This window comes from Myripristis murdjan, chromosome 7, assembly GCF_902150065.1.
Source record: "Myripristis murdjan chromosome 7, fMyrMur1.1, whole genome shotgun sequence".
Taxonomy (NCBI): domain Eukaryota; kingdom Metazoa; phylum Chordata; class Actinopteri; order Holocentriformes; family Holocentridae; genus Myripristis; species Myripristis murdjan.
In genome coordinates, this window is record NC_043986.1 from 4720773 (window position 1) to 4734525 (window position 13753).

The 13753-nt window shown below is 43.5% G+C and overlaps 1 protein-coding gene across 1 annotated transcript in view; it reads right to left on the reverse strand.

Moving 5' to 3' along the window:
* lama5 (laminin, alpha 5) overlaps positions 1 to 13753 on the reverse strand; it is a 151434-nt gene that overhangs the window by 39772 nt on the left and 97909 nt on the right. The window contains exons 27-39 of the mRNA XM_030056408.1: positions 12870 to 13033; positions 11732 to 11840; positions 11024 to 11121; positions 10537 to 10750; positions 10309 to 10435; positions 9868 to 10007; positions 8687 to 8802; positions 8273 to 8484; positions 7084 to 7285; positions 5070 to 5214; positions 4130 to 4270; positions 3214 to 3375; positions 290 to 397 (exon numbers count right to left, since the gene is read on the reverse strand). Of these exons, the coding sequence (XP_029912268.1) occupies positions 290 to 397; positions 3214 to 3375; positions 4130 to 4270; positions 5070 to 5214; positions 7084 to 7285; positions 8273 to 8484; positions 8687 to 8802; positions 9868 to 10007; positions 10309 to 10435; positions 10537 to 10750; positions 11024 to 11121; positions 11732 to 11840; positions 12870 to 13033 (1938 nt within the window). The remainder of the gene's footprint in view (positions 1 to 289; positions 398 to 3213; positions 3376 to 4129; positions 4271 to 5069; positions 5215 to 7083; positions 7286 to 8272; positions 8485 to 8686; positions 8803 to 9867; positions 10008 to 10308; positions 10436 to 10536; positions 10751 to 11023; positions 11122 to 11731; positions 11841 to 12869; positions 13034 to 13753) is intronic.

Here is a 13753-nt window from a genome sequence, read left to right on the forward strand (position 1 = left end):
TTTCTTTGTACGTGTGCATGACGGTTTTGCAAGGTTTTCTCTAATGGTTCGTGAGTGTGTGTGTGTGTGTGTGTGTGTGTGTGTGTGTGTGTGTGTGTGAGAGAGAGAGAGAGAGTGTGTGTTTCAACTGTATGAGCACGAAACATGATGAAAGCATGACACATGATGCCCTGTAGTTTAAGGCGTCAAGTGAGGAAGGAGGTAATATATCATCTCATTGTTTGAAAGAGTGTGTGCGTGCGTGTGTGTGTCTGTGTGTGTGTGTGTGTGTGTTTTTCCTCTACAGTACCTTGAGAATGATGTCAGGCCTGGAGGCTTCTGCAGGCAGAGACAACACATCCCCTCGCATGGTTTGAGTGTGGAGACGATACCTCAGATAACCTCCATAAGACGAGACCTGTGGGAGAGAGAGAGAGAGAGAGAAAGAGAGAGAGAGAAAGAGAGAGAGAGAGAGGAAAGACACGAGAAAGAGACAGACACACAGCTTTAATCTCATGTTAAAGTATTTTAATCCCACCACAACCTAAGGATTACATTCAGACGGTACAATCTGACAGAGGAGAGACCCACTGAAGACACCGTGTCTTTGCTGCCATGGCAACCGTTCAGGTTTTGGCAAAGCCGGCATTGGAAAATGTGGAGCACAAAGCGGGCAGGACGCACTCTTTAAAGGGCTGTTTCAACATTTCAGTCTGAGCATCAGATTAACTTCAGAAGATCTCGTCTGAGCGTCTGTGTCGGCACACATGCCACTTCTGTGTGTGTGTGTGTGTGTGTGTGTGTAGGTGTGTAGGTGTGTGTGTGTTTATCTTGAAATTTCTTTGGTCGTGCAAGTGTTTAGCTGCGGCGCAAGCTCATCCTGACTTGAACTGGTGTGTTTATCCAACAAAAATAAAATGGGTCGTACTCAAGATTTACTTTTTTTTTTTTTGAAAGCTGGATTATTGATTCTGCTGACAGACACAGTTTGTTTCTTGTTGATCCATAATACGACCATTTCATCACATGTGGGACAATTAAAAACTTCCACTGTGTGATTATTTTCATTTTGCATTTACATTTGGTGATGCCACCTCTGCCACAGTGTTGGGACTCGAGTCAGTCTTCCTTGGGTAAACACCTGAGGCGGATCTACGGGTGGGCCTGGATGGGCGTAGGCCCACCCAGATTGACAGCTTGCCCACCCTATCAGATTCAAGACCAAAAAATAACTAACTAAATAAATAAATGTTTTAATGTCCTTTTTCCAACGTGTATTTTATGCTTGTTTACAACCTCTCGGCTCGTTTACCGAGAGGTTTTTTTTTCTTTCATCATATCATTTTATACATGTCTATCTAAAAAAATAAACAAAATGAAATAACAGGCCCATCCAGAATTTTTTAGGCCCACCCATTAGCCATGTTCTGTATCCGCCACTGGTAAACACAGGCAGATAATTAGAAAAACACAGCACCTCGGTCCTGTTTTAAAAGCACCTTAAAGGCAGAGAGCCAAACAGGGGATTAAATCTGCATTGAATGAGAACTCCCAGTTTGCCGGGCCACGTCTCACCTGTTATCACCGCAACTCAGGTCGCTGAAGTTCTGCGGAAATGTCTTATCTTTCCACCGTAGTCAACAAGCTGTTGCAATATCAGGAGGATAAAATTTGCCACTACCTGCTGTTAAGCATCACCTGGTTAGATGGACAATATTTCCTCCACTCGATTGAAATCATTCTGATTAGAGACTTCGGTTTAACTGTTTACGTCGTGGCTGGATGTGAAATGCGATCTGATGAGATGTGTGTTTACGCGCCACAAAGCAGAATTTAATCAGAACAGAACTTCTTTAACTGCTGGGAAGTGTCTAATCTGTTGGAAATATATGGGTCGTTCCATGTCATTTCACCAAATTTCCAGGACATCCCACGCACTTGGGTCTCAAAAAATTCTGAAAAATTCACCAGTTGTTCCTTATTTATCCAATAGGCACGCTGTAAAATTTTAGTTTGCTTGCATGAATACTTTTTGAGATACGGCCAATTTAGTGAGGGGGGTATGTGTCAATTTTGGCGCGTCCTTAGTTTTCCTCCATTTTCAGGTGTCAATATCTCAGGAACTACACCACACAGGAAACTGAAATTTGGTACGATAATACACCAAGTTTTCGTGTGCATGAAAACTTTTTTTTGGATTTGGAGAGGCTGCCATCCAGAAACCGATGCATATATCTGACTAACCATTGATGCTTTGAACAGTCCATGTATGTATCTCAAAGCTCTGAAAAAAATCAAGAAGCTGGGGCAAATACAAAGATGTTTTCTGAAGGCCCAAACATGGTCGACCACGAAACCCATGTAATTTTTTTTCCATTTTTGAGGGGCTGACATGCCTACCAGTTATTATGTATGACAGATGTTTTTGTATATTCTGAGAGAGAAGGTGGAGGTGTATTATCGTACCAAATTTCAGTTCCCTATGTGGTGTAGTTCCTGAGATATTGACACCTGAAAATGGAGGAAAAATAAGGACGCGCGAAAATCCCACCAAAATCAACACACTCCCCTCACTAAATTGGCCGTATCTCAAAAAATATTCATCTGAGCAAATTAAAATTTTACAGTGTGCCTATTGGATACATAAGGAACAACTGGTGAATTTTTCAGAATTTTTTGAGACCCAAGTGTGTCGGCCATTTGTTGAAATGACATGGACTGACCCATAAATATAATCCAGGCTAAGTTGTTGTTTCTTGTTCTTGAACGACTTGTGGTTTCCAGCCTTTCAGCCACCGAGCCGTTCAACAATCCTTGACAGATTTAATCTTTACAACAGAAAAGTTGTTATCAGCCACAGACTGGTTGTGTGTTTCTGTCTCTCCCAGAAACGCCACATCACCTGATGTGCCGTCTGCAAAGTCTGCAAAACTCTGTGGAAAATGTTTCTGTTACTCCACACTGAAATCATCTCCACCTGCTTGTCACGTGAAAATGCTCGCTAAGGGTAGATTTTGGTGAAGTAAAACGTCTTCGGTGAAGGTTAGGTAACCAAAACACTTTGGTTATGGTGAGATGATCAGTGAAAACGTCCCTCTGAGCAGAAAACTTGGCTTGTTGGAGCTGTAAGTGTCTTGAGCTGCACATCCCTACCACCGTGTTGTTTTCAAACGACGTCACGTTTCTGCTTGTGTGTGCCTGATTTCACAAAGTGGGACCATGCTGGTTGTGTACCTTGTCTCCCAGGTAGGTCTTGGGCGCGTGCCAGTGCAGGTCCTGATAAACATCGGGCACGTCGCTCAGGTCGGCCTCCACGAGGTCCTGACCGGGATACGTCGTCACCGGCACTTCCTGTTTGTCTGCTCCCAGCAGCACCCAGCCCACCATGTCCATGATCTGTGGGAGACGAGGGAGAGAGCGAAGGAGTCACGACTGAGCGGAAGATAATAAGGAGGAAAAGGCAAAAGAAGGTGAAACACGTAATTATCCTCAGCAGATGAAGCTACTGTCCCCTCTGGGCCAAGAAAAAAACGACGAAAAACGAAATCCCTCCTTTCACTGAAATTTGATTTCTTGGCAGCACAAACATCCCCTTCAGAACTGGATTAAAATCTCCATTACTGTCATAACTGCGGCTAAACAATAATCATCTCATAACAAACATGCCAGATTAAATAACTTTACAAAAAAAAAAAAAAAAAGTTCAAGTTCTGTTCACTAAATCTGTACTTTTGAAGGTTTTTGAGAAATCCTGCAGGCAGACAGGGAAATAACTAAGGCGAGTGAAGATGTGGCCTCCCTGGGTGGAACAGCAAGCTGGATCTGCCTTGAAAATGAGATTTTTCAATCCCAGCGGGAATCTTCATGTAGTCGAAGAAAACTGGTTTAACAGCCTCAGACAGTTTGGTGTGATGAGACCAGGCAGAAATCACTAAACTAGACTAGATAATGTCTCGGTACTAGAAACACAGCGAGCTATCCCGCAGGAACAGCAAGAGCACAAATTTACTGTTTTGTTTGCAACTCTGGCAAAGAGGCAGCCGCCCCGGCCTCTGACTGCTGCAGCAAAACGAGACATACGTTGCTAAATGGTTATGTGGAAAAAGTGCTTGTTTAGTATTGATTTAAATAAATAAGTGAGCGCGTGTACCTCGGTGCGGCGCTTGTCTGAGCTGCGGCAGCGGTCGGTGGCTCCAAAGCAGAAGCAGCTGGTGCAGCCTTTCGGGTTGGTGGGGTCCAGGTGGAACGTCCCGACTCGGCACTGGTCGCAGCGCGAGCCCTGCACGTTCTCCTGCGGGGCCACACGGGACAGACGCAGGTCAGCTTTCAAGATTTAAAGACTTTGTGAGCAAGAAGGCAAGGCAAGGCAAGTTTATTTGTACAGCACAATTCAACACAAGGTAATTCAAAGTGCTTTACAGAGACATTAAAAGCAACGAGACACAATTTAAAACAATAAAATCAGTCAATTAACACATTAAATAAAAATAAAACATTAAAAAAAATCACAGGGTGGAATTAAAAAAAGGAAAAGGCAAACTAAAAATGAGAACTTTGAAATAAAACAGAAGATGCAAATAAAACAATAAAAGGCATAAAGATTGAAGTATTACAGGTGTCAAGAGGAATTAGTCTCAGTGCAGGTTCGAAGTGAAAAACCGCATTCCAGCAGATCATATTGAGAAAATTTTCTCTTTTTATGCAGCAGTGCAGCGTAAGTCTCAAAGTGACTGAGCATCAGTCATAAATTTGGGATCAACTTGCCTGAAGACAAACAGGAAAAAAATCTCAAAACCTGCTTTTTACTGCTGCTGAGCCTTTTTTTCTTTGACCTTTTGAGTTGTATTTTCTGTTCTGCTTCTCCTTGTCAATCATTTTTTAATTTAGTTTCATTATCATTACTACTATCATTATGATCTTGATGTTATTTTCATTGCAAGAATTAGGAATTTGTCCCTTTGCAGTTTCCTCTGAAACACACAAATCTGAACAGGAAAGGAACCTGTGACTTTCGACAAGAAGACAGAGACAGGCGTGTGTGTGTGTGTGTGTGTGTGTGTGTGTGTGTGTGTGTGTGTGTGTTGCCCCACCTTGCAGAGACACTGTCCTGTGATGGAGTCACACACTTCCTCCTCGGTTCCCGCCTCGTTGCAGTCACATGGTCTGCAGTTGGGGTAACCATAGAAACCAGGAGCGCAGCGGTCGCACTGCCGGCCGATGATGTTGTTCTTACATCTGGGAGGAAAAAAAAAACACCATCAATCCATGCATGTTCATCTGTCTATCTATCTATCTATCTATCTATCTATCTATCTATCTATGCAAAGCAAACCGCTGATCGTTACCTGCCGTCAATCTGTCATTTGCAATATTTATATTTTTGCAGAAGTTGAAAGGTTAATTTCTGGCTGAGGGCAATTATAAGTGAATGATGCATCATAAATATTGTGACATGTTAAATGGATTCTCTGGAAGCTGATTGCAATGTAATGTAGTTTGTGTGTATGTGTGTGTGTCTGCATGTGTGTGCGCACGCGTGCATGTGTGTGTGTGTGTTAACTCTCCATGCCAGGTGCTGTGCTCTTGAATGATGAGACCCTTTAGGCAGAGAAATGCTTTCAGCTTTACATCCTCGTCTTGTCAGGACAGAGTCGACACATTCCTCCCTCTGTGTGTGTGTGTGTGTGTGTGTGTGTGTGTGTGTGTGTGATTGCGTGTTTAAGATCATTTGCATACCTTTGTGTTTACATGAGGAGAGAAAATGGTGAGGAGAGAGGTGAGGGAAGAAGAAGAAGAAACTTGGATTGAAACAACAACAGAAAAAGAAGAGAGAGCGCTGAGAGACAGACGGGGGAAAAGAGCGAGAGACAAGATGCAGAGAAAACCAAAAACTTTTACACATGTGCCACTTTTTAGCTGTTTATATAGATTTTTTAGTTTGCATTATTTTTAGTTCCATCTTAGTTTTTTACCAACTTAAAGAGCTAGAACTGGACCATCTTCACTGCATCGCTCATCCAAATGTTACTCGTTGCCTTTTTGGTGATATAGGGCTCTTCTTGCATTTGATGTGAGCCCTTTCATCATCAAACTGACCTGGGATCAGCGGCACAAAGTGTCAACACTGAGACATTTCTGCAGGGGTTTAAAGTGGCTCAGTTACTCTGATTTGCAGTAGAGCTTTAAAGTGGCTGAAGCAGCTACCGTGTCGAAAACTACGTCACAGCAGCAAATCCCTCCTTCTGCACAAATTAACACAGGGGCAATGGACGACAATGGTCATTTAGCGCCAGCATCAGGCTAAGATACATCTACATGCATTTCATAACTAGGATTTTAAACTAATTTTAATGCTTTCGTTACCACCATGAAAATCGTGTGAACAGAGACGGAGACGAGCGCTGGCAGGTGGAGCTCAAATCAGCGCGAGCCTCACTGCCAACTTTATGTCAGGAGACAAAACAAACAAGGAAAAACCGACTGCCTTTTTCGGTATTTCCAAACAGAAGCCTGGCAGCTGACTTGAGCTCCCTGAAGACAAACTCAAAAATGCAAAGGAGTCAAGCTGAGAACAACAGCAGCCGTTCTGTTCAGGGTTGCCAAGTCCGCGTTTTTTCCGCCAAATTGGGCTACTTTTTAAGCGTTGCCGCGGGTAACAAATTTTGTCCGCGGGTTGAGCTTGGGCAGTCATGAATAAAGATTCATATTTTGAATGACCAATGTTTATACCCAAATCCTATCAAACTGACTCCGGGCCAAATCAGCATATAAACTATCCACATATGTCACCTGCTCCACAGACAAATAATATGCCAATGCTGTGTGAGGCCACTCAGCACATGACCAATCACATCATCAGCACCACTCAGCTGAAGTAAGGTATCCCATATTATATTTTAAGTTATGATATACTGTAAATTAAATAGGTGAAAGAACTGTTTCGGGAAATTGCCTTTAATGTTTATGGTGTTATTTTATAGATATTACAGTGCATTTTGCAATTATAGCAATGCTGTTGGACTTTAAAAGCAACATATATGGATTTTTATGGGCATATTTTGAGTTCTGGTATTGGGCTGATTTTTGGGCCCCGTCTGCTCGTACCTGCACTGTCCGCTGAGCGTGTCACAGCTGGCGTCCGGCGCGGTGACACCGGGCCGAGAGCAGTTGCAGACCTCGCAGCCGACCACCGGGTGGCAGCCGAACGTCTGCGGCTCGCACTGGGTGCACTCGGGGCGGAGGGTCCTCGGAGGGCAGATACAGTCGCCGGTCACCGGCTCGCACAGCCTGGTGCCGCAGTTACAGGCTGCAGGACGGAGACGATCAGAGTCAGAAATATTTTAGTGAGTTTGAATTTAGAGACAGAGATATACAGCTAGAGGGCAAAATACAGTGATTCAACGTTGAATTTTGGTCAAATTGGTTATTTTTGGTTGAGGTTGATAAATCTATGTTGATTCAATGTTTAATTACAGCTACCATTTCAACATTTGAAAAAATGTTGTTGAATCAGCATTGTATAGATGCTGGTTTTTCAATGTTTGAAATGTCAACTCCTGCCCCCCCCGCGACCCTAGTGAGAATAAGCGGTTTAGAAGATGAATGAATGAATGAAGAGTAAAGTGATTATTTTGGGCTTGAATGAGGCATATTTAAAACCGACAGATGAAGGTTGAAAAGTGATGTAATGGTCCTTTAATAATAACATTGTTGCAATGTAGAATCAATGTAATTTCAATGCATTTATAGATGAATCAATATTGATTCAATGTTCGGATTGATTGACAATTCTACATTATTTCAATGTTGAACATAATGTAGTTGAATAAATATTGAATCAATGTTGAGACTGATTGAAAATTCAACATTATTTCAATGTTGATCATAACGAGCGCTTTCAATGTTATTTTCAACGTCTGACATCAACGTTGATTCAATCTTAAGCCATGACCATATCTCAATGTTGATTCAATGCATTTTTGCTTTCTGGGCAGCTAGAGGGCAAACAATATCATAAAAAAAAAAATAAAAATCCTGCATTCAAGTAGAGGTTTTATCAGTAAAATTAATTGCCAAGCAGTCATTGTGAAGACATTATAACATGATTCTGATAGTGAAGTCAGGCAAATCAGCCCACTAGTCAAAAAAAATGACATTTGATTCAAGAAAATTCTGTTAACAAGTTGATTAGTGTTGGAAACAAGTGGGATTTTCTCAGCCCAAGATTTGAACACTGAAAAAGAGACTGACCGACTGGTTAAAAGTGACATTTGTCAGCCAGTCAGGAACTCACGTCTGCAGTTGGGGAAACCCCAGTAGCCCGTGGCGCACATGGAGCAATCTCGGCCGATCACGTTGGGCCTGCAGCGACACTGCCCGCCGAACAGCTCGCAGGCGTCGCTCTCGGCCCCCACCTCGTGGCAGGCGCAGGGCAGAGCGCCGTTGTTGAAGAAGGCCGACAGAGAAACGGCAGAGCTGACGCAGAACGGCGAGGCGGCGGACGGACTGCGGAGAGGAGAGAGGAGGAGGAGGAGCGAGGAGGAGATGAAGACGCTTGATGCAGCAGAGGACGATCACAGGAAAGCATGACAACTTCAGTTTTAGGGTTCTTTTTTGTGCCAAATTCTGCAAAACCAAATCAAAACCAATTTTTCTCCTTTGGCGAAATACTGAAAAACCAAAGTTTCTTCACTAATAAGACACTGACTTGATGTAGAAGCTGTTCTGGCCGCAGCTGCTGATGAAGTCGTAGGATTTGTCCAGGGGCTCTTCGTTCAGGTAGCTGGAGCTGTAGCTGCTCTCCGGCACCACCAGCACGTAGTCCTGCTCACACAGGAGACACGAGGGGGAAACAGGATGAGGAGAGCCTGACAGGAGGCCAGCGAGGGGACGAGAGGGCACCGCTAACACACATGCTGCATTCAAGGTCTGTCTTGGAGCTTGAAAACAGAGTTCATGCCAGCTACCAGGCTGTAAACACCAAATAGTGACAGAGCAACCAGAAAGTTCTCCAACTGCCTGATTTAGAGCGTCGCCAACAAGGAAATATCTGCAACATATATTAGGGAATTATATTTTGCTTCAGGAAATCAAATTATTTTTTAATATAAATGAATTAAATGAATGAAAATGAAACACACCAGCCGTCTTACTATGATTGTTTAACACTGTACTTTTTCCCATCAACCAATCATCATCACATATGCAGATGATCTCCTGTGTTTCTTGTTGTGAGCAAAACTGCAACCCAGGACTTCTTCCAGTCATAAATAATCTGCATTTCATTCATGTGGATGGTGAGGTTACCATGGTTACAGATGCTCTGTCAGCTTCCAGGCTGTAAACACCCAATAGCGACACAGCAACCAGAAAGTTCTCCAACTACCTGATTAAGAGCATCGCCATCAAGGAAATATCTAGGGAATTATATATTTGCTTCAGGAAATCAAATCATTTTTAATATAAATGAATTTTGTCAAACAAGCCGTTTTATAATCTCTACAATACAAGAACAGGACCCACAAATTTGTTTTTGTTTTGATTTTTTGGGGGGGTTGTGGGGTATACCATAATGTTTGCTTTGGTGCAAAAACAAAAGTGCAGTTGTGTTGAGCAATAAGAGTGGAAAAGCTGATTTATAAGAAGCCAAGTTTTTACTTCTGAAATTCAGTCGTGGTGTCTTGGCAGCTGTGTTGAAACATGAACATCCTCTAGGTGTTACTATCAAGCTGTTGCAGTTGTTGTTTTTTCCCTCAGGGCCTGAATGCAGCGTCTCCTTGAGGAGGAGCTTGACGGCGTAAAGACGGAAGAACAGGATGATCCACCACAAGAGCGTCTTTGAGAAACAGTAGAGAGAAGCCAGAGGAGGGGAGGAGCGGTCTGACTCACCAGCCACAGCGTCTTCCCTGCTGGGATCTGCACGGTGAGGAAGACCTCGTGGTCCGTCACATCCAGGATGATCTGATTCTCCGACACCAGGACGTTTCGGCAGCCGTACGCGTGAGGGCAGAAGGAGGCGTTGGCGTGGCCTGGCGGGAGAGCAAAACAAAACAAAATGTAATTATTGTATGGTGTATGCACATTAGTCAACAGTGCAAAAACAGAGACGTTGGAAACTTGGAAACTCTGGTGTCACATGGAAAATGAAATTTAAACACCCCGTATTTTCAAGTCGTGGTTGAGAAATCTTATTAGCATCCTCGTTGTGACTTCATTCGCAGTATTTTTTATTTTTGTTCAGATATTATTTTCATAAATGTAAATCAGTGTTATGGTAAAAGCTCCTTGTTTTTCTTGCAGCCTCTGTATGCGCAGGCTCGGCGGTCTCACCTTGCCAGATTCGTCCCCCATTGATGTAGACCTGCACCGGGTAGGAGGGGTGGAGCGGCTGGTGGTAGTGCAGGATGAAGACGTAGCGGCCCAGGGAGTGGACGCGGGTCGAGTACACCACTGCATTCTGGGTGAAGGGGAGAGAAAAGTGTAAGAGAGAGAAAGGGTTTATCTATCTATCTTCCTGTTTGACCTCCCTCGCCCGCTCAGACGGAGCTCCACCCCCACCTGCAGCGAGTCCAGCCGGACGTGCTCGCTGTTGTCCGCCGCCTTGGGAGGTCTTTCTCCTCCGGTCCAGACGGGCTGGTCTGACTGCTGGGCGGCCAGAGGAGGAGGATCGGGAGGGGAGGCCAGGACGGGCTCCTGCACCGAGGAGGCCTGACCCTCCTTCAGCACCAGGGAGTCCGAGGGGGTCTGGAAACGGGACGGGACGCAGGAGGAGCTGCAGCACAGGAGGAGAGGGGGGGAAAGGTGAGAGTTTCAGGATGTAAACCCCCAATGAGTTAAAGCTGCGGTATTTTTTTCCACTTTTTTCAGAGGTGTTGACTCGGTATTATTACCAGAAAACTTTTATTCTGTGTATCATTCATGAATATATGTCCTCACACTAAATACAACAGACGAACAAGAAGCAAAAATTGACAGTATAATCATAATATTGTGTCATTTGACTTTCTAGCCTCTGCTAATGCTCAGGTATGTGGTGTTCCTCTACCTGTCAGGTGAGAACTGTCCGTGTGTGCTGATGCAGTGAACCTTGGGCTCCACGTACTCCATGGTGAACTGATCCTTAGGCACCAGGTAGACTTTGTGCTGAGGAGAATCAGGACACACACAGTTCAGCTTTCCAAAAGCGGCGCGCACACACACTTTTATCAGGTATCAGGATTCAGACGCACTCGCTATATAACTGTTACGTGTGAACTTACTGTCTCTATGTACATATTTCTCCTCAGGAACTGGTTCATTTGATTTAAAAAAAAAAAAAATTTAAACACCTTTTTGCTGCAGCTGTCCAAAACTGAAGACAATACATGAAGGACTCAAAGATCACATTTTAAAATAGGGACATTGGAATGAAGCCATTTCCAGTTCAAAATGAAGTTTCCTGGTATTTTTCCTCTTTGGAAATCCTTCTCTACACACTTCACATACTGTCTCAGTATGTGAGACAGTTCTTTATATGAGAAAAAAATCACATTTTGATGCCAAATGTCATGAATTATTAGAGCCAACAGAAAACTGAAACCTTCTTTTCACAGTAATTATAAGACCGACCTGTTTGGAGATATTTCAGCATCCCAAACACTGAACCTCTGTAACTGAATCATTCCGGGTTACATGTAGAACATGTGTTACTGACAGAAGTGTGTCATGTGACCGTGCGGTGGGTGTGGTCATGTGACACGAGTGTCGGTCTCACCAGGAAGAAGCTGGCGCGGTCGGAGATGAGCTGCACCTCGGCGTCCGCGGGCAGCGAGAAGACGGCCACCCGGTTCTGCCCGTCGATGGTGACGGCTCGACACAGGAAGCTACACACACACACACACACACACACACACACACACAACATAATAGAGATGTGTTGACATACTTGATGAAGAGCAGACAGTGACGGTAAACTGTGACCACAGCTGAGTCCACATGTTTATAGCACAAACACACAAAACACAGCATTCACACACCCTACCACCAATACACAAACAAAGACACACACACACACACACACACACACACACACACACACACACACACACCAGCCCTCTTACTATGATAATTCAATGCTATACATTTTTCCATCAACAAATCATCATCACATATGCAGATGATCTCCCGTGTTTCTTGTTGAAAACCTGGAACCCAGGACTTTTTTTTCCGTTACCATGGTTACAGATGTTCACTATAGACTGCTACTGCATATTTTGACCGGGTAGGGTGAATGTGAGCTGGGATGGTGAAGAAGTTACCAGCCTAACTAAAGAGCTCATGCTGAAAATAATTTTTGGTCGACCTGATAGATTTGCTGATTTTATTTTACAAAAAGTTGGTATTACTGAAAGTCAAATTACCTGCATCAAGAAGCAGTTGGAGTCAGCTGGAGTCTGAACACCTTTTTTGTTTCCCATGCTTTTTATGTAACTGTATTTAACGTAGTGCTTGATTTTAGAAAGGTGATTATTACTTTTAAAATGTCAGGTGGGATCTCGACCGGTTGCTTTCAAATGGTCCATGAGCAGGGAGCGACTGTGGCTGAACAAGCTTTTAAATGTGCGAGGAAGTGACTGTTAAGTGCTCCCAGTCAAAAAAACATCATCTGATGAACATGTACTACAGGTAGCAGTGCATTTCTCACAAGTCAGACACACTGAAATAGGAGAAAACCACTGAATCTGAGAACCGCACAGATGTGAGATGCTATTTTAAATCAACTTGAGCATCATTTTCCCCCCGGCCTGTGTTTCCTCCATGTTTAGTTTAAATGGGGGACAAATAAAAGACATTAGTTGTTCATTAGTTAGTAGTTCATTAGTGCTTGCCCCGTCCCGCGGCTCGGCCTCTACCTGTACTTGCAGTGCAGCAGGGTGACTCGGTGCTGGTGCGACCGTCCTCCGGGCATGTTCACCGACACCGACAGGGTTTGTGGAGTTTCCTCCTCGCTGGAATATTCGACCACCAGGACGTAGTCGCCCGGAGCCGGCAGCCGACCACGCAGCTGCACGTTGATCTGGACAGGAACACGTTTATTAGACCCAGGCTGATGCCACAGAGGTCACGGGTTTATTGTTTATTGTTTATTAGGATCCCCATTAGCTACAGCATGGCTGCAGCTATTCTTCCTGGGGTCCGCCAACATTTAAAATAATACAATTCTTAAAATAACATAATAAAAGCAAACCCAAAGAGGCTCAAACTGATGAAAGAAAACACCACATGCAGAAAAAAATACTCTGCAAGTAAGAATCTGCCCTAAGCAGAAACATACTAGGAAATTAAAACTGGAAATCCCCCAATAACTGAAAAGCTGTCCTCAATCCATTTCATTTGTAGTTACAGACTTCACCATAGAGAGAAATACATTCAACAGTCATAACTATGTTTCAGTTCCCAATCTCAGCTAAATGCTTTATGAAATGATTTTTATTTTTCTATTATAATTATCATTCACACTTATTCAAAAGATATTGCTTAACTAATGATTTGAATGTTCTTTTGCCAATTGTTTGTGTGATGTGCTTAGGGAATGAGTTCCACTCATGCATGGCTGTACACAACAGTTCTTTTACCAACATTAGACCTTACTGTTGGCAGTGCAAAATATCCTCCAGCCGCCTGTCTGCTGATGTATTTATTGTAATCAGAGCTGTAACATAGTTCTTGGTATATTACATGAGGAGTCTTTGTTATGGACACATTTCTCATAAATAATAGTAATGAATAAAGTAAT